Source organism: Tenrec ecaudatus, chromosome 4, assembly GCF_050624435.1.
Source record: "Tenrec ecaudatus isolate mTenEca1 chromosome 4, mTenEca1.hap1, whole genome shotgun sequence".
In the NCBI taxonomy this organism is placed as follows: Eukaryota; Metazoa; Chordata; class Mammalia; order Afrosoricida; family Tenrecidae; genus Tenrec; species Tenrec ecaudatus.
Genome location: NC_134533.1, coordinates 187217975 through 187241388, shown reverse-complemented (window position 1 = coordinate 187241388; position 23414 = coordinate 187217975). Strand labels below are relative to the sequence as shown.

Sequence of the window (23414 nt, the reverse complement as noted above, 5' to 3'; positions counted from 1 at the left end):
TGAGTGGGGTAAACACCAAGGGCAGGGTTTCCTGTGGCTCCCAGGTGTAGGTGCTTATTGGTGAGTGCCAGGTACACTGTTACATTTTTCCTTGTTCTAAGTCAGAGTTACTTCCTAGTCTTACTAGAACATTAGGTTTGTGGGCAGCACTTGTAAGGAATTCATCTAGATGCTTTAAAATTTATCCTTTTCTGTTCTTAGGGTTTCTTTCGAAGGAGCATTCAGCAAAACATCCAGTACAAGAAGTGCCTGAAGAATGAAAACTGCTCTGTGATGAGAATGAATAGGAACAGATGTCAGCAGTGTCGCTTTAAGAAGTGTCTGTCTGTTGGAATGTCCAGAGATGGTATGTGCCTAGTTTAACGTGCGCGTTTTCTTAAAGCATCTTTTATTCCTGAGCATAAACCCAAAACTAGAAGCCTTGGAATGAAGCTGAGTGTAGAAAAACACAAAACACTTTTTGATGCCATTAGGACACCTGGTTCATTAATTAAATTTTAACATCAGTTTCTTTCTTTGTTGTTTTTTTGTAAATAGCTATTTTTTTCCTCTAAATTGTTAATACATTACCACATATACTCGAGTATAAACCCACCCAAATATCAGCCGAGGCACCTAATTTTACCACAAAAACTGCATTAAAAAATGTGCTGAAAAACTAGGCTTATATTACAGTATACAGGGCGCTTACTTTTTCTTGATGTAGCAATCCTGGGCTGCCCTCCTTGATTACTTAGAATTGCTGAAGAACCCAGTTCTTCTTAACTTTTCAGCCTTTACATGTACTCTGGGGCTCAGGTTATAAATGCATGGAAAACACTTCTATTGAGTCTTCTCCAACTCACAGTGACTCTATAGCACAGAGTATAACCACTCTGTAGGGTTTCTGAGATGAAATCTTTATTGGAGCAGATAGCCTCATTTTTCTCCTGGAGAGCAGCTGTTGGGTTTGAACCGTTGACCTTGTAGTTAGTAGTGCCAGACCCACAGTGCCACCAGGGCTCCTAATTTGCTTGAAAAAAGATGCAAAATTGAAGGAAGCTTTTGGGTCCGCAGTGGTAGTGGTTGCTTAATTCTCCCATAGTATATTCTCATGAAACAAATGGTGACACTGTGTGCAACTATTAATACTGTCTGTGGGCGACTTGGAAGATTTGACTCTTCTGTTGTGCTTAGGGAAATTATTTTTAGATAGTCTAGTTTTGTTCTAAGTAACAGTAGGTTTCAGAGGGATTAGTCTATTGGGGTTAATTAAGAAGTGCTGAAAATGAACCTGATATTAATCTAGAGAAGGTTATACCCTCATTTGTGTCTCATTGATAGAGGGATTAAGAATGGAGTTATTTTCCCCATCCAGGTTTTGATTTTAGTTGCCTGATTTTAAAAATTTTCCTCATAGAACTAGAAATGCTAATCCAAGGTTGATGAATTTTGAGCTTGAGCCAATAGAACAAGACATGATGGTAACCATTTATGAAGGGGAGACAGTAGAGAAAGAGAGACAGGATGAAACTGTTTGTCTTTACTAGTGATATGTGAGAGGCTGTAATTAGATTAGCGAGGCCTTATTGCTGGGTGGACATAATGAATTGTTACCATCTTTGTCTGGACATTAGACTGGAAAGAGGCTTTTCTTTTTCCCCTCAAGGGTTAGGGTTGTTAAAACAGGTCACACTCTTTTTTTCCCTTCCTGTTTTTTCTTTTTTTTAAATCGTTTTATTAGGAGCTCATACAACTCTTAACACAATCCACACATACAGCAATTGTGTAAAGCACATCTGTACATCACTTCCCTCATCATTCTCAAAACATTTGATCTCCACTTAAGCCCCTGGCATCAGGGGCTTCTTTTTCCCCCCTCCCTCCTCGCTCCCCGTCCCTCATGAGCCCTTGATAATTTACAAATTAACATTTTGTCATCTCTTGCCCTGTCCGACGTCTCCCTTCACCCCCTTTTCTGTTGTCCGTCCCACAGGGAGGAGGTCACATGTAGATCCTTGTCATCGGTTCCCTCAGGTCACACTGTTCATGACCAGCTTCAGAAAGAATAGGGGATGAACAATCTCATTGTTAGCTATTTCATTTCCTTGACTTTAATTACAATGCAGCAAGTTTATTTTCCAAATAACTGCATTTCTATCGACTGCTTTTGCTCTTGGAGGGATTTTCTTTTTTAAGAAGCTGAACAAGAGCAGCTCATCGAGCAGGTGCTGGAGTTTGAGAATCAGGCGAGGAAGTGAGCTGACGGGGCTCTGATGCTCAGGGTGTGGTTGTGTCCATTGGTTTCCACTAACGTTGATGACTGGGTAGGTGGTTCCGACCTGCCTTCTGGAGAACAAAACCCTGTCGTTGACGCGCTGGGTAGTAATGCTGGTCTGCTTCAACCTGTGGTCTTCAATTGTTAATTTCATATTCCTGTTTTAAATTTAGTTTATAAAGTACCAAAGTGATAGATCATCTCCTTAGTTTTGTTTGGGAGAAAAATGAAAGATCTCTCTCCTCTACTACTCAATCCCTTTGGTGTTTGTTTAAAAAAAAACAACATAACCAGCCAGTTTTTTGCCCCCTTTGGGGCTGGAAGTGTGTAGACCTTCTTCGCTTGGCTGCCTGGGTGCAAAGTCTGTCCGAGATAATTTTGCTACTCTCTTATATTCACAGTCTTATTTAGAATATTGATATTAAATATCTTTTTTCAATAGCTGTTCGGTTTGGTCGTATTCCTAAGCGTGAAAAACAGAGGATGCTAATTGAGATGCAAAGTGCGATGAAGAGCATGATGAACAGCCAGTTCAGTGGTCACTTGCAGAATGACGCATTAGTGGAACATCTTGAACAGACAGTCTCACCAGCCCAGGAGCAGCTGCTTCCCAAGCCTCAGCTGGAGCAAGACAACATCAAGAGCTCCTCTTCCCCCTCTTGTGATTTTGCAAAGGAGGAGGTGATTGGCATGGTGACCAGAGCCCACAAGGATACCTTTATGTATAATCAGGAGCAGCGAGAAAATGCAATGGAAACCATGCAGCCCCAGAGAGGAGATCGGATTCCCAAGAACATGGAGCAGTATAACTTAAATCCTGACCATTGTGGCAGTGGGCCTAGCAGCCATTTTCCAAGTAGTGAGAGCCAACAGCATCTCAGCGGACCGTACAGAGGGAGGAGTATAATGCACTACTCAAATGGGCATGGCATTTGTATTGCGAACGGACACTCTATGGACTTCTCCAACGCGTATCCTCAGAGAGTATGTGATAGAGTTCCAGTAGATGGATTTTCTCAGAATGCGAACAAGAATAGTTACTTGTGCAACACCGGAGGGAGAATGCACCTGGTACAGTGAACTCAATATTTTTGCCCCCCTGTAGCAAGAAAAGAGTTGAAGGGTTTCTTTTATTCGGGCATGGGAATGTAGCACCATGGGGGGATGGGGTCAGGAAATTTAAGAGACTCACAGGACCATCTTTATGCAGGAGTTTAGGTTAAATAATTAGCAAGCATCAGTTACCAAATAACGATACAGAGCTCGGTACACGCATGTGATGTGACTGGTGGTATGATTGGGATTCAAATTTTGTGTATAAAAAAGCTTGTGTATAATATGAATCGTGTAAAGTTGGTTCTGTTAAGTTTTGGGAATCCCTTTAAAAATGGAACCATTCTGTTCATTCACTAACATGATAGCTTTGAGGTTTTCTTCACCGGGCCCACCTTCTAGCTTGCCATGATCAGTAAGTCTTAGATTTTTATGTAAATAATTTCTTTATTATATTACTTAGAAAGAGGTCTTGGAATATAGAGCAGATGTTTTATTCCTTGGGAATTTTGAATATTTTAATCTAGGGTCAAAGGATTTTCTCTAATTTTGTCCTATGAGATATTAATTTATTTCATTCAAGCTTAAATGCATTACACAACATACATTATGCAGGAAAAAAAATCCATATGCAATCAGAATTTCATGAAAAACTACAGGACTGCCCCATCTCTAGTTTAAGCCATGAGGTTCTGTGACGGGGCGTGGCATTTATTTTTGGCAGCCAGGTAATTCAAAGGAGCAGTTTCGTTTGCCTTTTCACACTAGTCACCCCTACCCCAGTGTCTGCATTAGATACGTTTCCTTTTCAAATATTTACTTCCGTGAATCTGGAAGGTAGCAAGGTAACCTTATATTTAATTAGGCTCAGTGGCTGCCTTCCTGGAAAGACCTGCAAGCATTTTAGGCTCTTTTCCTTAAGATAAACCCAGAGTTAGAGAATCATCCTATTCTGGGATCTTTTTTTGGATTGAATGACTTTAAGGCCTGATTTTTGCTGACAGAGTAGATGTTGTGTATTTATTGCAATTGTTTTTAGTATTCTTATAATTTCTTTGTCTTCCTGACTCTCACTTCCACCCTGCTCCCCAGTTTCCCCTTGAGAAGGTGTACCTATCTGGTTTCCCTAGTCATTATTTCCAAATTGAACACGTGGAAGATAGTAAGTAGTTATCTTACTGTTTACAAAATAAATGGTTAGTGACCTTTTTAGAAACAGAGGCATTTCACTATCCTCTTCTTTCCTTTTGGAAAGTGTAGCATTGTAATTTTACCTACTCAGGGGGAAAAAAAGTCCTAGTGTTGAATTATTAACTAAAAACGGTTTTGGGTCCTAAGCTGTGACTTCTGAGTTTGAAACAGCCACTAAGCCTCTCAGAAGTCTCATTTCTCCATCTAAGAAATAACTCACAGAGCTGTGAGTTACATACACTTACACATGTGTTTGTAAAACCATAAAGCACTACATGCCAGCATAAGGAGATAGTATTGAAAATTAAAATTAAACCTGTGCAAAAAGTTTAAAAAATATTTTGTTATAGATATTTTTGCTTAAAACTAAGGCATATTCAGTAGTGAACCCATGTGTTACAGAGCACGTTTCCAGTTTCCTTGGCTGAAACTTGTACAAGCAGACTGCAGAGTAGCACATGGAGAAAATCCTAGCGTTAGATTTTGCTAGGTTTAGAGTGCTTTATTTTCACGTTGGGGGTTTCTGGTGGGTGAGATGATGCTTTTGGAATTATTTTACTATTATCTCGCAATTTAAGAACGTTTCTCTTTTGCAAATACTAGGTTTGTCCAATGAGTAAGTCTCCATATGTGGATCCTCATAAATCAGGGCATGAAATCTGGGAAGAATTTTCTATGAGCTTCACCCCAGCAGTGAAAGAAGTGGTGGAATTTGCAAAGCGTATTCCAGGGTTCAGAGATCTCTCTCAGCATGACCAGGTCAACCTCCTAAAGGCTGGGACTTTTGAGGTATGTTTATTTAATCTGAATATTGATGCAGGGTATGCAGAATTCATTTTCGTGAGATGGTTTATTATGTTCTCATAGGTATAGTCCACAAAAACATGATGGCTTAGGACTTATGTGTTGGGATGCTAACTACAAGGTTAGCAGTTCGAAACCCCCAGCTGCTCCGCAAAGAGTTGCAGTCTCAGAAACCGCTGTCCTACAGGTCACTATGAGTCGGAATCAATGTGATGGTAATGACTGAATGAATAAGCATAGTGCAGTGAGCTACACTGCCATCAAAAGATTGATCACGTTGCCTCCTGAGAAGAGACTTGGTAAAATTCTGAGTTTCCCAAGGCGTGAGCTGCATGGAGGTGTGCTAGTATTGCTTCCAGGAGTGACTTGGCGGTTTCCGCATGTTAGACATCTAAGGAACGTTTGCGATGAACTGTTCTCAACATAGGATGAGAAAGGTGACTAGAATATGGCTTTTTGGTTCTGCGTTAGGAGATTATAGAACATTCTGAAATCATGTCGGGCACTTCTGCGTTGCCACCTGGGACCTTTGGAATCTCACTTCCCTGGAGGCTCTGTGGCTTCTCTTTGGAGTCTAGCTTCCTTGCAGTGACGCTTCCTGCATGGACTGCAGGCAGCTCTGCTCCCTCCCTGAGGAGGACTGGGGCAGCCAGTGCCTCTTTCTCTGTCCACCTCCAACTTACCTTTAACCACAGTCATGTGAGCCATCGCAGGCCATGCACAGGACTCACTTATGGATAACCTGGAAAGGGTGGGGAGTTGATATCTGGTGACCCAAGTTTCTGAAGCTTTGTTCTGCAGGCAGAAGGAGCAGGCTGCCAGGGGCTACTTTTCCTGGACGGTTTCACCGGATTGCATGAGTGGTTGCTCTTGGTGTCAAGTTGTGACCAGCTCAGTCATGCACATGAATATTTCCTATCTCTCCTTCCTGCCTCATTTCTTTTTCCTTCACTCTAGTTTTCTCAGAGGCAGTGCATATCTCACATGAGCTTTTGCTGCAAGTCTTGTTTTCTAGGGACCTTAGGCCTATCTACGATAGAGAACAAGCTCCATATATTCATAAATAGGCTAGGGAGTGGAAAAATACAGCTTTTAAGTCAGGCTCTTCCCTTTAAAGGAAAACATGAGCCTTGTGTTTCAAAGCCAGATGGACATTAATGATCAACTTTATGTTATTCATTCTGGAGGCTAGGTAGCTGAAGCTCAGAGCGGTGAAAAAAGACCAGTAACTTCATCATACTGCATTCAGGACTCCAGGACTTGTGGTCCTTCTACTTGCTGTCTCCCACAATTAGCCACAGCTTAATAGCAGGCTCACTCCTTTGGTTAAAACACATCTTTGTTTTTATTTCCAGTTCTGGTTATGAGGGAAATGTCTTACATAAATACCACCGTTTAATGGAATAGAGGGGATGCTGTAGGTAAACGATATATAATTGTTGAATGATTTAGTTTTAATTATAACTCCATGCATACAATACTTTTATTGTCATGTGTTCATTGTAGTTCTTTGGGTTTGGGCATAATGAACTAGAGTTCATGCTGGTGTGTCACTGTGTCTGTGTTTGGCGTCTTAATGTTTCCAAGTGTGCTTCATCGCAGTGCTGCTCTATTTTTTTTATTAGCTACTTTTACTGGGAGCTCTTACATCTCATATCACAATCCATACATTCATCCATTGTGTCAAGCACATTTGTACATATGTTGCCGTCATCATTTTTCATAGCATTTTCTTTCTACTTGAGCCCTTGATAAGTTATAGATTATTATTTTCACATCTAATGTTGTCCTCTGTCACCCTTCACCTACTCTTCTGTTGTTTGTGTGTGTCCCGTCCCCCCCCCCCCCCCCCTGCAAGGGGGCTATATGTTGATCCTTGTGATCGATTTCCGCTTTCTCCTCCCACCTTCCCCTTATCTTCTTGGTATCTCTATTCTCATTGTTGGCCCTGAAGGGTTTATCTATCCTGAATTCTCTGTGTTTCAGGCTCTTACCTGTATTTTTTTTTAAGGGCTTAGAGACCATGCTTGGTGGCCAGTGTTTCTTTAATGTGTTTGTGTAGGATACTTATTGGCATTATTGCCTACTTTAGTTTTATGTTTGGATTTCAAAATTTTTATTAATAAGAATTTCAGAATATCACAGGGCCTGTGAGTATATCGTGAGTATACCATACCTTGCTTTGGTAAAAACTCCTTAAGAAAATGGTTCTTCCAAAATGGGTGCATAAGCAAATGTGATGAAAGCTGATGGTGCATGGCTATCAAAAGATGTATGTCTGGGGTCTTAAAGGATTGAAGATATAATAAGCGGCTATCTAGCTGAGAAGCAACAAAGCTTACACCAGCCTATGTGATCATGAGTTGTCGATGGGATCAGGTATCAGGCATCTAAGATCCAGAACAAAATCATACCCAATGTGAATTGGGCGGGGTGGGGTGGGGTGTGGCGACATGGAGACCCAATGCCAATCTCATCTGTAGACAGTTAGACATCCCCTCACAGTAGGGTCACAGGGAAGAGATGAGCCAGTCAGGGTGCAGTATTGCAATGATGAAACAGAACTTTCCTCTAGTTCTTTGGTGCTTCCTTCCTCTCGCTATCCTGACCGCATATCTACCTTACAAATCAGATTAGACCAGAACATGCACCTGCTACAGATAACAGCCCAAACACAGGGAGTCCAGGATAGATAAACCTCTCAGGGCCAACCATGAGAGTAGAGATACCAGGAGGATCAGGGGAGGGTGAGGGGAGAGAGGGAGAATCAATCACAAGGATCAACATATGAAAATAATCTATTATCAAGGGTTTGTGAGGGAGGGGGAAGAAATGAGGAGCTGATAGCGGTCTGAAATGGGAAGAGAATGCTTTGAAAATGATGGTGACATGTGCAAATGTGCTTGACACATTGGATGAACGTATGGATTGTGATAAGAGATGTAAGATCCCCAATAAAAGGAAAAAATTGAAAATAGTTCATTATAGCACTGATGAAACAAACATACACCTTTCTTCTAGTTCCTTAATATCCCCCACCCCCGCTATCATGACCCCAATTTTACCTTAAAAATCTAGCTAGACCAGAGCATGTACACTGGTACATATAAGAGGTTAAAACACGGAATCCAGGACAGATAAACCCCTCAGGACCAATAATGAGAGTAGCGATACCAGGAGAGTAAGGGGAAGGTGGGGGAGAAAGGGAACTGATCACAATGATCTACATATAACCGCCTCCCAGGGGGATGAACAACAGAAAAGTTGGTGAAGGGAGATAGCGGTTCGTATAAGACATGAAAAAATAAAAGATAAATTATCAAAGGTTCATGAGGGAGGGAGGGTGGATGAGGGGAAAAATGAGCTGAGAACTAGGGCTCAAGTAGAAAGAAAATGCTTTGAAAATGATGGCACATATTTACAAATGTGCTTGATATAATTGGTGTATGTATGGATTGTTATAAGAGGTGTAAGAGCCCCCAATAAAATGATTTAAAAAAATAGTTCTGGGTGAGAATAAACTTAATCTTTAAAACTAAGTTTTTTTAAAAAACATTTTTTTAGGGACTCATACAACTCTTATCACAATCCATTCATATACATACATCAGTTGTATAAAGCACATCTGTACATTCTTTGCCCTCATCACTTTCAAAGCATTTGCTCTCCACTTAAGCCCTTTGCATCAGGTCCTCTTTTTTTCCCTCCCTCCCCGCTACCCCCTCCCTCATGAGCCCTTGAAAATTTATAAATTATTATTTTGTCATATCATGCCCTATCCGGCGTCTCCCTTCACCCCCTTTTCTGTTGTCCGTCTCCCAGGGAGGAGGTTACATGTAGATCCTTGTAATCGGTTCCCCCTTTCCAACCCACTGACCCTCTACTCTCTCAGCATCGCCCCTCACACCCCTGGTCCTGAAGGTATCATCCACCCTGGTTTCCCTGTGCCTCCAGCTCCTATCTGCACCAGTGTACATCCTCTGCTCTATCCAGACTTGCAAGGTAGAATTTGGATCATGGTAGTGGGGGGGTGGGCTGGAAGCATTTAGGAACTGGGGAAAGTTGTATTCTTCATCAGTGCTACATCGCACCCTGACTGACTCATCTCCTCCCCTAAACCCCTCTCTGAGGGGATCTCCAGTGGCCGACAAATGGGCTTTGGGTCTCCACTCTGCACTTCCCCCTTCATTTACTGTGGTAAGATTCTTTTTTTTTTTTGATGATGTCTTATACCTGATCCCTTTGGCACCTCGTGACCGCACAGGCTGGTGTGCTTCTTCCATGTGGGCTTTGTTGCTTCTGAGCTAGATGGCCTCTTGTTCACCCAAAACTAAGTTTTTTGTATTATATTACTTGATTGACTTGAATACTGAGCTGTGTCTGTATATTACTATGCTTCTCTGAATATATCTCAGTATTTTTTCCCTTTCTTTCCACCCAGGTCTTAATGGTCCGGTTTGCATCCTTATTTGATGCAAAGGAGCGCACTGTCACCTTTCTAAGTGGAAAGAAGTACAGTGTGGACGATTTGCACTCAATGGGAGCTGGAGACCTGCTCAACTCCATGTCCGAGTTCAGTGAGAAGCTGAATGCCCTCCAGCTGAGTGAGGAAGAGATGAGTTTGTTCACAGCAGTTGTCTTGGTGTCTGCAGGTAAGAAGGCTACGTGGTTCTAAATTGTGTAACACTGAGAAAACAGTGACCAACAGGGGAACAGTGGAAATGAGCAAGAGTCTCTGCTCTCTGTGTTAAATCACATCCTGCATCCCCCGCCCGCACAGACTCCCCCCTCCCCTTCTCCCGGCTAACATGTCACAGGGATAGGGGCGAGGGGGGTGGGCATTACCATGAAAGTTCTTTTTCAGAGTCTTGTTTTTGTATTCTATTACAAATGGATACTCTTGAACCAAAACAAAAATGCCAGTCATATGATGCTGGTTTCAAAATGAAGGTTGTGGCAAGAGCAGAAGACAGCAATAACAGTATTGCAAGTAGGGAATTGTGTTGATGAAAAGCAAATGAGGGAGTGGCGGAAAATGAAGGCTGACTTGGAACAGATTCCAAAAGCTAAGAAAGCTCATTGTGGTTTAACATCTTTTTATGGGGTTCTAGAGAGTGAATTGCATAAATGGGTTTTGGAGTGTTGTCAAAATGGTTACTGCGTAACACGAATGGGAATCCGCATATGTGCTCTACAAATGGCTAAGGATGACAAATATAAGGCACCAGGCATTGAAAAATTAGCTGTGTCAGCAGAATGGTGAACCTGCTTCATGAGTAGGTTTGGCCTACTATGTTTGAGACAAAGAACAAAGATTTCCCAGAAATTTGCCACAAGACCTTGAAGAAAAAATTATCATTCCAGTCATTTATTGTAAAACAATGAAGGATTTATAATTATGACCTGGCAGAGATTGGGAATATAGATGAAACTGCCATGACTTTTGATCTTCCAAGCAACAGAACCTGTGGCAAGTTCAGGAGAAAAAACCATTTTTCTCAAAACCACAGGCAATGAAAAAAACACTTTACAGTTGTTCTATCATGTTTGGCTAATGGAATTAAGCTGCGTCTTGTCATTATTTTTAAAAGAAAGACCTTGCCTAAAAAGATCATTTTCCCACCAAGAATTACTGTGCATGCACATGTTAAAGGCTGGTTGGATAAAGATGGAACAAAAAAATGGGTGAAGAAATTTGGAACGGATGACCAGGAGCAGCCTTAAAGAAAAAGCCGTCGCTACTTGTTTGGAACATGTTCAGAGCCCACCTATCGGATGACATAAAAAAATTGGCAAAATCTAGTAAAGTTATTTTAGCTGTTATTCCAGGTGGGCTTACATCTCTACTGCAGCCTCTGGGTGTATCTTTGAATAGCCTTTTAAAGACCATGTGTGAAGGATGTGACATAGCGTTACTAGCAAAGTGGGTTCGAGATGCATGGGAAGACATTCCAGAAGACATGGAGCAACGTGCCTTCCAGAAATGTAGTATTAGTAATGCTATGGATGGCAGTGAAGACTGCGCTTTATATGAAAATGACAGCAGTGATGGTGATGACAGCGATCTCATTGATGAGGAATCCAGTTTTGAAGGATTTTAACTCTTTGCATTTTAGCTTCGTTGCTGATTGAGCTCAAGGAATAGTACTCTTAAGGTATCATTGTTGATACCTTATTGTTTTTGTTGAACATATTTTCCACTTACTATGCTGGTTTACTAATGTTAAATGACTTGTCTTTTTATGTTTTTTTGTTTTTAAAATAAATATTTAAATACATTACCCTACTGATGTCTCAATTTTCAGTAATTTTATTTTCATTTGTTTTGATTACTGAAACTCATCAATAGCTTCTGCATTTTCCACCTTAGGTTTATACTCGAGTCAATCAATTTTTCCTGGTTTCCCAGGTAATAATTAGGTACCTCGGCTTATACTTAGGTCGGCTTATATTCGAGTATATATGGTAGGTATTTCAACTCAGACAGTAGCCACGACGGCAGAGATTGTTACTTTTAGTAACAAATTTCAAACAGAGACCTAGAGATTTTCCTAGGGGCATCCAGGATGCAAGTACTGGTTATTTTTAGGCGTTATTAGTATTTTAAAACAGTTGAGAGTTTATTATATTTTGTTAATACTTTAAAATTTCCTATTTAAATACTTCCTCTTGTGTAGAAGACATTGTACCTAGGCATTGTAAGGCTTCTGTGCCCTGGGAAATTGAATGCTCACCTACCTTTTTGGCTTCTTTCGGAATCTGAAGACATGACCTCATTCCACCAGCCACCCTAGGGATTCTCAGGAAACAGATGTCCTACTAATTCTATCAAAATCCATATTACCTCAAAAAACCCAACAACAAACAAACTGAAAAGTTTTTTCAGGACAGGGGTGTGGGGAGGAAAAGGGGAACTAATAGCAACGATGACTATAATGTAACCCCACTCTAAGGGAGTGAAGAACACAATGGTAGGTGAACAGATACATCGGATGGTATAAGATACAGCAAACACAGAAAGAAATAATGATAATATTTAGTATAATAGTGGGTTCCTGGGGGGTGGGGGGATAAAGCGGAGCTAATATCAAAGAGTGCAAGAAGAAAGAAAATGATTTTAAAATGATGGTGGCAGCAATTGTATAATGCTTGATCAAGTTGAACTATGGATTATAATATCTGTAAAAGCTCCCAATGACATCGGGGGAAATTATTTATTTGTTCAAAAGACCTTTCATTTCTGAAAACATGATTTTGACAAAAAAATTGAAAGCATAAAATAATTCCGTCTTTAAAGGATTAAGTTACCTACCCTGACTGTATGACTGACTATACTATATAAATTAATAACTGAAGAAGAAGACCTTTTGAAAGGGGCACTATGTACCTATCAGTAGATAACTACTTGGAGTATTTTGTAGCATTCTGTCTTTAAAATAGGTAGCTGAAACTGAATTTCTGACATCTGAATATTATGAAAGAATTATGTCAGTGAGGATTACCTGTTAACTTAGTAGTCTTTTTGTTCTTTCTGCATTTTGCCCAGTTTTAAAAATTTGTTAGGATTTGATACATATATCCTTCCATATTTCAATCATGTCTAGTAGAATTGTACAATTTACCATAGTGCCCAATCTTTTTCTTCATGGATTCCTTGACATTGTTTCCTGTTTACACCACCACCACCACCACCACCACCACCGTACCTACCCTCAACACCCTTATGTAAACAAACAAAACAGTACAAACCAAAAATACACAACATTTTGGAAGCCAGTTCAGGTCCAGCCTGCATCATAGAGGAGATCTACTGACAAGGTTCTAACTGTTCAGTTGATTGATGCCTTTGATCTTTTATAGTCCCCTCTCCCAAGCACTCTGTTCAGTGACCACTTTCCTCCCCTCCCTCCACTGTAGACAGGGCGAGCTCTCTGGAGGCTTCTAGCCTACATAGTTCCACCAATGAGTCTCGGGCTCCCACTGCCATCCATCGGCTTCTGCACACCGGCTTCTCACAGTTTAGACTCTGATACTGGTCCTTCGATTTTGGATTATATGGATTCCACTCCTCTGTAATTAGAGTCTTTTGATAAGTACTTAATAGTGGTTTGATCTAACAAAGATTGGTAAATCTATTACTGTAAAATGAAAGGTAATACTTGTGATAGCTGGGGAATATGATGGAGCTTCAGAAAGTTTGTAGGAAAATGGAATGAAAAGATGGTGAGGTTTATTTTCATGGACTTTTTGAAACCTTTTGTGTGTTAGGTAACGACAAAAATAGCAAAAGAGACAAACTTGCTCTTTTTTTTTTAGCAACTTATTGGGGCTCATACAACTCTTATCACAGTTCATACTTATACATACATCAATTGTATAAAGCACATCTGTATAGTCTTTGCCCTAATCATTTTTTTCTCCTCTTTTCTTTTTTTTACAATTTATTAGGGGCTCATACAACTCTTATCACAATCCACACATATACATACATCAATTGTATAAAGCACATCCATACATTCCCTGCCCCAATCATTCTCAAGGCATTTGCTCTCCACTTCAGCCCCCTGCGACAAACTTGCTCTTAAATGTTTACATTCTGTTTTAAGAGAGAGAACTAACATAAAATGCTTTGTGTGGTGCTAAGCTCTGAAGTTCTGACCGAATTAAATAAATTAAATACAGCAGAGGAGGTAAAGTCACCTGAGAAGGCCTTGTAGGGAAGGTGGAGTTGAGCTAGATTTTGTAGGGCAGAACCTTGAGAAGGTAGTCAGAATCCGGGTGCACCTCAGGGAAGAGAGGGATACAGGGACAAAAAGACAAATAAAGGAGCTTCAGTGTATGAATTGAAAGGGAAATATTCCCTGAAATAGGGGAACGAAAAGTACTAATTAAAGTATTGTTATGTAGGGGAACCATCAAGCCATGAACAGCAAGGATTTGAACTAGGCTCAACATTTTTATGCTGGTGAGTCATTTGGGCTGTGGAGTTAGCCTGAGAGGCTGGTAAAGTCATGTGAGCGCTGAGGCATTGGGATGAACTCTCTGGAACCCAGGGTGTAGCGGGGGAGATGAAGGGACCAAACCCCACAAGTTCACAGGCACAAGGGAACTGTTTGCAGTGAACTGTGCTGTTCACTTCATTTATAGTTTCTACCAGAAATATTTTTACCTTGCTTTCATTGCCTTTAGAAAAGCCTTTTCTTTCTTTCTGATTTTAAGAATAAACTGGTTTCATTAACCTCAAGTTGTTAAAACATCCAGACTTCCTGGTACAGTGGAGTCTGTTGCTCCCCTGAGATTGTCACACTGAGGTATTATTTAAACCTTGAGCCAAATTACCCCCTGAAGTCACCTTTTAGCTAAATAATAGGGTGACTTATAAATAGTGTCCCATGTAAATACCGTACTCTTAAAAACATCAGCTATGTGATCAAATGGTCAACCATTGCTCTGAAGCGCAGGTGAGAGTAGAGGGGCAGGAAAAGCAGGTTACTGCAGCAGTCACTCAACAACACGGGTTACAATTTTTACACTGTGTCAGCATCCTTGTTATTTCTCTCCTGGTTGTTCAGTGACTGTTTAAGCTGGTGTAGAAACTGTTGAATGAAACCCATTTCCACTGAAAAAACAGTAAAATACTTAAAAATATATGGCTTTTAAAATAAGAACACATTAAGAGGAAAATAAACATGATTATATTACCAAAATAAAATCACTATTAACAAACAGGTATCTTTTAGCTATCCATTCACCTGCCATTCAGATTATGTGTTCTCTTGTGAGGGTGGGCCTGCAAAAGTCCATGTCTACACTTGATCTGGTTATGGGCTGTAATACAAGTTCTTAATTGCCAGGGGGGGGGGTACTGAGTAACCTTTTTTGTGAAAAGGGGGCACCAGGCCAGAAAAGTTTAGAAAATTAGGATGTATAGAATAGGGGAAAACATTAGAAATACTAAGTGGAAATGATAAATTTATCATCTACATTTGATGAAGGTTTGGGTCTTGTTGGCCAGTTGCTCCTGACTACTCACCTACAGGTTGGTAGTTTGTACCTGCCAAATGGTACTGTGGAAGGAATGCCTGGTGGTCTGCTTCCATAAAGATGGCAGCATGAAACCTGGTGGAGTATTTTTATTCCATAACACTTGGGGTCACCATGAATTGGAATTTATGGCATTTTTTTTAATATGTGGAACTCAGGGTAGAGGTAGTATGTTCTAAGTATAACTGAAGATGTTTGCCTGTGAAATTGGCAGACACCTGATACTATGGAGAGAAGGGCAATTATGTCAAGGTCAATTGTTCAGATAAGTTTTCTGGAGTGACAGCAGTCATTTCCAGTTGAAGATTAGAGACTGGCATGTAGGTTTAAGACCAGGGCTTTAAGGTAGCATATGGACATTGGGCCTCCACTCAAGTACTCCCTCAATGCAAGAATACTTTGTTCTATTAAACTGGCATTCCAGGATGCTCCCTTCCCAACACTATTACTGAAGACAAAGCAGGTGCATCAGCAAATGTGAAGAAAGCTGATGGTGCCCAGCTAGCAAGAGAAATAGTGTCTGGGGTCTCAAAGGCTTGAAGGTAAACAAGCGGCCATCTAGCTCAGAAGCAACAAAGCCCACATGGAAGAAGCACACCAGCCTGTGTGATCATGAGGTGTCAAAGGGATCAGGTATCAGGCATCAAAGAACAGAAAATCATTGTGAATGAGGGGAATTGCAGAGTGGGGACCCAAGTCCTGGACATGCCCTTACGAAAGGGTTGAGGGAGGAGAGGAGCCAGTCAGGGTGCAGTGTAGCAATGAGGAAACATACAACTTTCCTCTAGTTCCTAAATGCTTCCTCTTCCCCCACTATCATGATCCCAATTCTGCCTTACAAATCTGGCTAGACCAGCGCATGTACATTGGTACAGATAGGAACTGGGAATCCAGGGCGGATGATCCCTTCAGGACCAGGGCTGAGAGTGGCAATACTGAGAGGGTGGGGTGGAAAGGGGGAACCGATTTCAAGGATCCACATATAACCTCCTCCCTGGGGGATGAACAGCAGAGGAGTGGGTAAATGGAGACACCAGACAGTGTAAGATATGACAAAATAATAATAATTTTGTAAATTATCAAGGGTTCATAATGGAGGGAGAGAAAATGAGGAGCTGATACCAAGGGCTCAAGTAGAAAGCAAATGTTTTGAGATTGATGAGGGAAACAAATGTACAAAGGTGCTTTACACAATGGGTGTATGTATGGATTGTGATAAGAGTTGTGTGAGCTCCCAATAAAATGATTAAAGATAAAAAAACCCCAGGGCTTATGTAGATGAGGTTGTGGGTGTCCTCACAGTTGCTTCTACTGAAAGAATTGAGCTATTTAAGTCTGCATTAGAGATTTGTTGAGGAGTAAGGTTTGGGGTTCAGCTAAGGAACCACTTCAAGAAGAAGCAGATGTGTCCTAAAGTAGACAGTTCAGTGCACCATTTACAAGCTGAATTTTGAGTTCATGCTCTGCATTTTGATATCACAATCTCCAGAGGATCGTTGCTAATAAATCTATTTAGATTTTTTTTCTTTTAAGAGAGAACAGTTTAATATTACAGCCAAGCATCAGTATTAATTGCATGTGTGTGTGTGTGTTATGGCATTAGAAGTGGATCCTTTAGGAAATTTTAGTAAGATTTACATTTTTATTTGTTTCCCAAAGTTTTATTGCTACATAATCCACATAGCATACAATTAAGCAGTTCAATGGTTCAATCACATCAATGGTACAATCGCCACCACATCTCTCTTAGAGGCCCTCCCCCCATGAGATTTACATTTTTAGATGTAGGCATTCAAATTCCTGAAGTTATCAGAGAAGCATTAGTTAGCCAAACAATAATCATCGAAAGACCCAAACAACAGATATAAAAGGGATTTTAAAAGTTCATTTTAAATGTGCTGAAGAAAGTTGACGGTGCCTGAATATGCAGTCCAAGGTAAAAGAGTCCTCCTACCAATCAAACAATTTTAGCTGAAAAATTGACTCCCCAAACATTATTATTTAGTTTCTTGTTTCCAATAATTAGGCCACTTTTGTTGCAATAATCCAAATTTTATTACCGTATATACTTGAGTATAAGCTGACTTGAATATCAGCCGAGGCACCTAAATTTACCACAAAAATGGCATACAAAATGTGCTGCAAAAACTTGGCTTATACAGGAGTATATATGGTAAATATTAATAAAAATCTGTTTCCACTTTTTAGGTTTAAACCTTTTCCCCTTTTACTATTGTAGTTCTTGCTTTCAGTGCTGGCCCTCCAAGTGACCCTTTTCAGGGACCACATACAAAAAAAAAGCATGAATGCTAGGGAAATTCCACTGAAACCTGCGGTGTTGAAACACTGGTAGCATAAGCTTCCAGCCTCACGGCAACATGGAATTCCACCACAGTGTAACTAATTGGCAGATACGTGGTGGTGCCAACTACCTGGGCTGACTAATTTGAAGGGGCTTATCTCTGCTCCAGCAGCCCTAGGGGGTTACTGCTCTGGCTGCTAACTTGGCACTAGCAGTTTGAAGTCACCAGCTGTTCCACAGGAGGAAGGAAGCTCTCTGTTCTCATGAAGAGTTACAGTCCCGGAACGCGAAGGAGCAGTTCATCTGCCTACAGGGTTTCTGTGAGTCAGGATTGACTGGAGGGCAGTGAGTTCAGCAGGTTCCTACTGGATCTCTAGTGTATCAACTGTCTTCCTTTCATAGGCTGCTGGAGTAAGTGTAGACAGCAATATCTGACTTCCCTATAACCTGCAAGTAAGAATGAATCCTCTATTTTGCATTAAACTTTTGAGGTACATAAAGTGGTTCATAATAATATCACATTGTGTTAAAGGTGCCTTAGCATATATGGAAGTGCATCACTATTAAGTAAAGAGAGGTACACTGTCTACTGTACTTTGGCAGACATCTGACATAGCATCCTACCCAACTGCTCCAACTTAGGCATAATCCTTGGACTACCTAGATCACAAGAGTGGTTGGTTTTTAGGAAACAGAACTTTATTTTCTCCGCTTAGAAGGCTCTGAGAGAAAGCTGGACCATGACTCTTTCCTAGCTTCAGGCTGTTGCTGCCCTGGGTGCTTTTTTGCTGCTTGTTGATATGTGTGTGCAGGCATCTTCTGCCTCTCTGACTCAGGCTCAGCCAGTTCTTCGCCTTTAAAAGCCACCATTCCGGAGGGATTAGGACCCACCCTACTCCCGTATGACCTTGTAACTGATGGCATTTGCAAAGACTTTTTTCCAAACAAGGCCACGTTCACAAGTGCATCATTTAAGGCTTCAGTATAACATTATTGGTACACAATTTAGCTCTTAATAGTATATTTTGTATGACGAGTTTAGTACAGTATGCTAATGAAAGTAAGGGCCGGATATTGTAACTAGTACATAAAGCTTCACAATGTGCTATTTACTGCACAGCAAATTACTCCCAATCTTAACGACTATAAAAGACCCGCTAATATTTATCACACCATTTCAGAGGATTGGGAGGATGGGTGTGGCTCGCATGCATTCCTTCAGTTTAAACCTTTTTATAAGGTGGTCTCATCTGAAGGTTTAACCAGGGTCAGATCTGCTTCCAGACTGAGGAGAGGGCTGGCAGGAATGATGAGCTCCTTGCAGGCTGCTGCCTGGAGAGGCCAGCTCACAGCATTACCGCCGGCTTTCTCAGAGACAGTGAGTGAGCGGGCACAGCTCTTGTGAACACACCTTAGAAGTAGCAGGTGACCACCTCATGCTTTATTGTAAGAAGCAAGTAACCCAGCCCTGGAGGAGAGGGTTGCAGATGGGGCGAGTCCTGCCTCCAGCACCCTATCACACACGGTAACCTAAGAAACGTGGCTATGGTTTGCAGTACAAATCGATTTCTAATGTACATTTCTTTCGCCAATTAGAAGCAGGTGAAATCAGTAGGTAAGATCTAATTTTAAATATCAGAGCCTCTCGTTTAGAACAAAAATACCTAAGAGCTAATGAATTCTGAGTTTTCATGTGTGTATGTGATGTGTGTACCTTAATATATGAAATAGTTTAAAAATTCATAATGGAGCTAAAAATTCACATCCCTTTGCTTTTGTTCAACTGTATCAAACCTTGTTTTGAATTTATTAGTGGGACTGATGAAGAGGAATTTGTATTTGATGTTAATGATAAGAACGTATCAGTAATGCCCTTCATCTCTCCCTTCTGTCCCCCGTAGATCGATCTGGGATAGAGAACGTCAACTCTGTGGAGGCATTGCAGGAAACCCTCATCCGTGCACTAAGGACCTTAATCATGAAAAACCACCCAAACGAGGCCTCTATTTTTACAAAACTTCTTTTAAAGTTGCCAGACCTTCGATCGTTAAACAACATGCACTCTGAGGAGCTCTTGGCCTTTAAAGTTCACCCTTAATACCTTTGTTATTCAAACATGAGTTGATTGATGCTCACTGTACATTTTGTGCTAAAATGCTTATTTATATGTGCATACCGTATGTGGAGCTGAAGAAGGCCTCTCAGACTTTAGGAGATTGAGGCGTGCTCTGTGACCTCGGAGGAGCTGTTGGGGTGGAGAAGTAACTCTTCAGCCCCAGCTAGACGTTGACCGCATCTCCCCGATAGACCAATCAGCTGTGTCCCACTTTGACTGGAGAAGTTACACTGAATTATAATCACACTGAGTGTTAGACTTTTTCATCTGCCAAAAACCAAAAATCATTTTAATCTCCCTGTGGTATGACCCTTAACGCACAATCACAAGTATGTAAGGATTAGGAACTAATTCTGTGTTAGCAGTTCTAGTGAATGGGTTTCACCAGAGTACCATATAACTGATAATTGGAGACTTTGGGAGTTATTTTTCACCTTGCCATTGTTCTTAGTGTGTGATCCTGGGCAGGCCATTTGATTTTGGCATTTAAGATCTGGTAGTGCCCCCAGTGCCTCACCTCATGGAAGTAGGAAACATGTCTACAAACCATATTATGTACCTTTTTAGGAGAGAGGCACGATGTGAAAAAGGCAAAATTTTTGTTACAGTTATTCATAATGTTGTTAGTGTTTTGGGGAAATGATTTCACAACCCACACCAGTCTGTTATTCAGGTTCCCTGCTTATGTTGGGGTAGCCTACTGGTACATACTCAGTATTTATGGATACATAAAATACACAATGTGTGTACATAATGTGTATGTGAATATAGTTATACATAAATAGATGTCTTCACAATATTTTAAACTGTGAAGAACTTTATCATACAATAAACGTAAAATAAGAGGTGTCAAAAGACCCAAATTAGGTGCATTTTACCTGTTGATTACATAACCATTGCTTTAAGATGTCTAGATGGTAGAATATTGAATCTATGCTCTATTTTTGTTAATTTAAGCAACACTTAACGTACAAGTGCAAACAGGCTTGGAGTCTAAATGTTAAGATACATGTAATTTGGAGTTCATCTTGGTAAAGTTGTTCAAGGGACTCGTTTAAAGCTCATCAAAACTTTACCTTGTGCTAAACAAAATGTCGCTTTGCTGTCCTTGTACCCATGCTGCAGCTTGGTGGTAAGGACATTGGATTCTTTCTGGACCTAAAGAACCGGTGTTTCATGTGTTGGTGTGCATGCTTGTGTATGTGCACCAGGGGTATGTGTGTTCTGAGTCCGCTTCCCCCCAATAACACTACAGGGATTTTGTTAAGTTACATTCCATGTGTAACTTGAAAAACCATTTGGTTTGTGACCTATAGACTTAAAAGTAGAATCGTCACATACATTTCACCTGCATGTCTAGTACTGGGCCGTGTTATGGAGAGAAGATTGGCCTCTGTTGGGACAGTCGGAGAAATAGCCAAAGTGAGGATTTTATGTATAGTTTGCTGTGTCCCTTGAAAGTAACAATTAGACCTATTGCTTTTGGGCAGGATTGCCTTCTCTATAATTTTTTATTATATAAAATTATAAAAATGAGAAGACCCCAGTTTACTTGTTACCCATCATGACATATGAGCAGAATGCCTTATTTTGTAAACTTGTTTAACTTGTTGCTGTCGGGACTTGAATTTCTGTGGCACTAGTTAAGTAAGTTAAAAAAAAGTTAAACCCTCTCATTATTAAAGAGGAATGGTGACGGTGATATCTGTACTATAATGTAAACCATAATTGTGATTTTCCTTAAGTAGGTAGGACCTTTCTGGGATATACAGCATAATTTTTGTGAATTCTTTACATGATAGCATTATCTTTTTATAATTATTTTGTCCTATGATAAATGCATAGTTTTCTTCTATGGGAGATAGAAGCAGCTTTTTGAAGTAATATCAAAAACCTCAAAGATCATGTTGATTCTTAATTTTTGCCTTTTGCAAATAAGTCTCTTTATAACATGTATCTTTAAAACAATTACTAAGTCTTTAGGATTGTGTAATCAGAACTATGCTCGTATTGCTTATAAGACTTGTTAGGTTCACTCTATGTATACATGACACATCTATCTATAGCTTTATAGATTTGCATTTTGTCTTGAAAATTTTATTTGAGTGAATTCTTCCTGTAGGTAATGGGAAGCAAAATAGTTCATTTGCCATGCAGAACATTTCTGTATTTGAAAGTAGTCCAACATTGAAACTTCTAAAGTTAAACCAGCAGCCTCTTACAAGCACATTTGTTGATCGAGTCATTGGTTATGGACTTAGAAAATTCTGAGAAGACAACCAGGGCAGTGACTTCTGGGTTGGTGGGACACTGTTGAGTTATTAATAATGTACTGTATGAATTCAGTGATGCTTTAATTCTGATTTCACATTTTAAAGTTAAAATATGGGCATTATGTCAGCAAACTTAAGGGCATTATGTCAGCAAGCTCTTCCCCCTTCCCCCGCTTCCATTCTGTGCTTTTAATGTTTCTCTTTGCTTGAGCTCCGAGAAGTCAGGTGTTTAGAGAAATAGCTGAGGGAAAGGGGATGGCGCTTCTGGCTGAATGACTTTCAAACTTAGAAGGTTGTTTCAGTGAATTAAGTGTATAGCTTTCCTGGCTGCATTTTAAGAAATTACCACGGTAACTTGGTAAGATGATTTATTTTATGTAAACATCATTGCGAAGCAAGGTGTAGAAGCTCAGCTAGATTTATTACTGTGCACGAAAGTAAAATAAATACCTATCTCACTTACTCTTTTTCTTTGCTAATGTAAAGTTTGCTGAATGTACAAGAAGAGTTTATCACTTAGGATATAGAATTTTTTTAGGGGTGGGGGGAGGGGCTTTGTCAGGAGATTGTGAGTTCTCAACAAAGATATTGATTGGATATAAAACAAAACTTGAAACTGTTCTGGACTAACAAGGAAAAATAAAATGGACATTGCTTTAAAAATGGTAGAAATATATTGTTGACAAAGTATGAGTTAAGTTTATTTTCTACAAACTGTAATTGATGTGTGGATATGAATGTTTCTGAAAAGTAAACTTGTACATGGGGGGAGGAGGGGTAAATAAATATTATTTCTAACCAAATATGTTTTTAAAAATTATCTTATTGGGTGGGGGGTATCTTAGAAATCTTGTAACAATCCATCATTCAGTAGTATTAAGCACACTTATAAATATGTTGCCATCAACATTTCCAAAACAAAGTGTTTATTAACTCATTAAGTTATGGGCATAGCTATCTTTTAAATAAATCTGTTTCAAGTAATATCTGTATGCAGATTTTCTTTTTTTGAAAGAAGATCTCAGAGTGTGGAGGTTTCACAAAGGACCAGCACTGTTTTCTGAAATGGAACTGAACCAGTGGGTCACTCACTCTCTGGAAAGGCAGTCTTTTGTGGAAGGAAGTGATGGGAGTGGAAGGCGACCCTGCCCTTGCCAAGAATCAGCCGAGGATGAGAGGAGGTGTGTTTCAACAAGACCACTCCTCCCTTTCCTAGGGATCACACCGTGCCGCCAGAGTTAGGGCACTTTTAAAAAGCCGCATTACCTGCCAATATCCATTCCTTTTTATGAGAGTGTATTAGGTGGTAAGTGGGAGAACTGATCAGATTAAACACGGTCACAGACCTGTCTATATCCTGTCCTCGAAAGCTAA

At 40.3% G+C, this 23414-nt stretch overlaps 1 protein-coding gene across 1 annotated transcript in view; it reads left to right on the top strand.

The window, feature by feature from the left end:
- The window catches only part of NR1D2 (nuclear receptor subfamily 1 group D member 2), a 40273-nt gene extending 17290 nt beyond the window's left edge, over positions 1-22983 (top strand). The window contains exons 4-8 of the mRNA XM_075547160.1: positions 202-346; positions 2700-3328; positions 5105-5290; positions 9747-9957; positions 19553-22983. Of these exons, the coding sequence (XP_075403275.1) occupies positions 202-346; positions 2700-3328; positions 5105-5290; positions 9747-9957; positions 19553-19749 (1368 nt within the window). The 3' untranslated portion in view covers positions 19750-22983. The remainder of the gene's footprint in view (positions 1-201; positions 347-2699; positions 3329-5104; positions 5291-9746; positions 9958-19552) is intronic.
- The last annotated feature ends 431 nt before the right edge of the window (positions 22984-23414 follow it).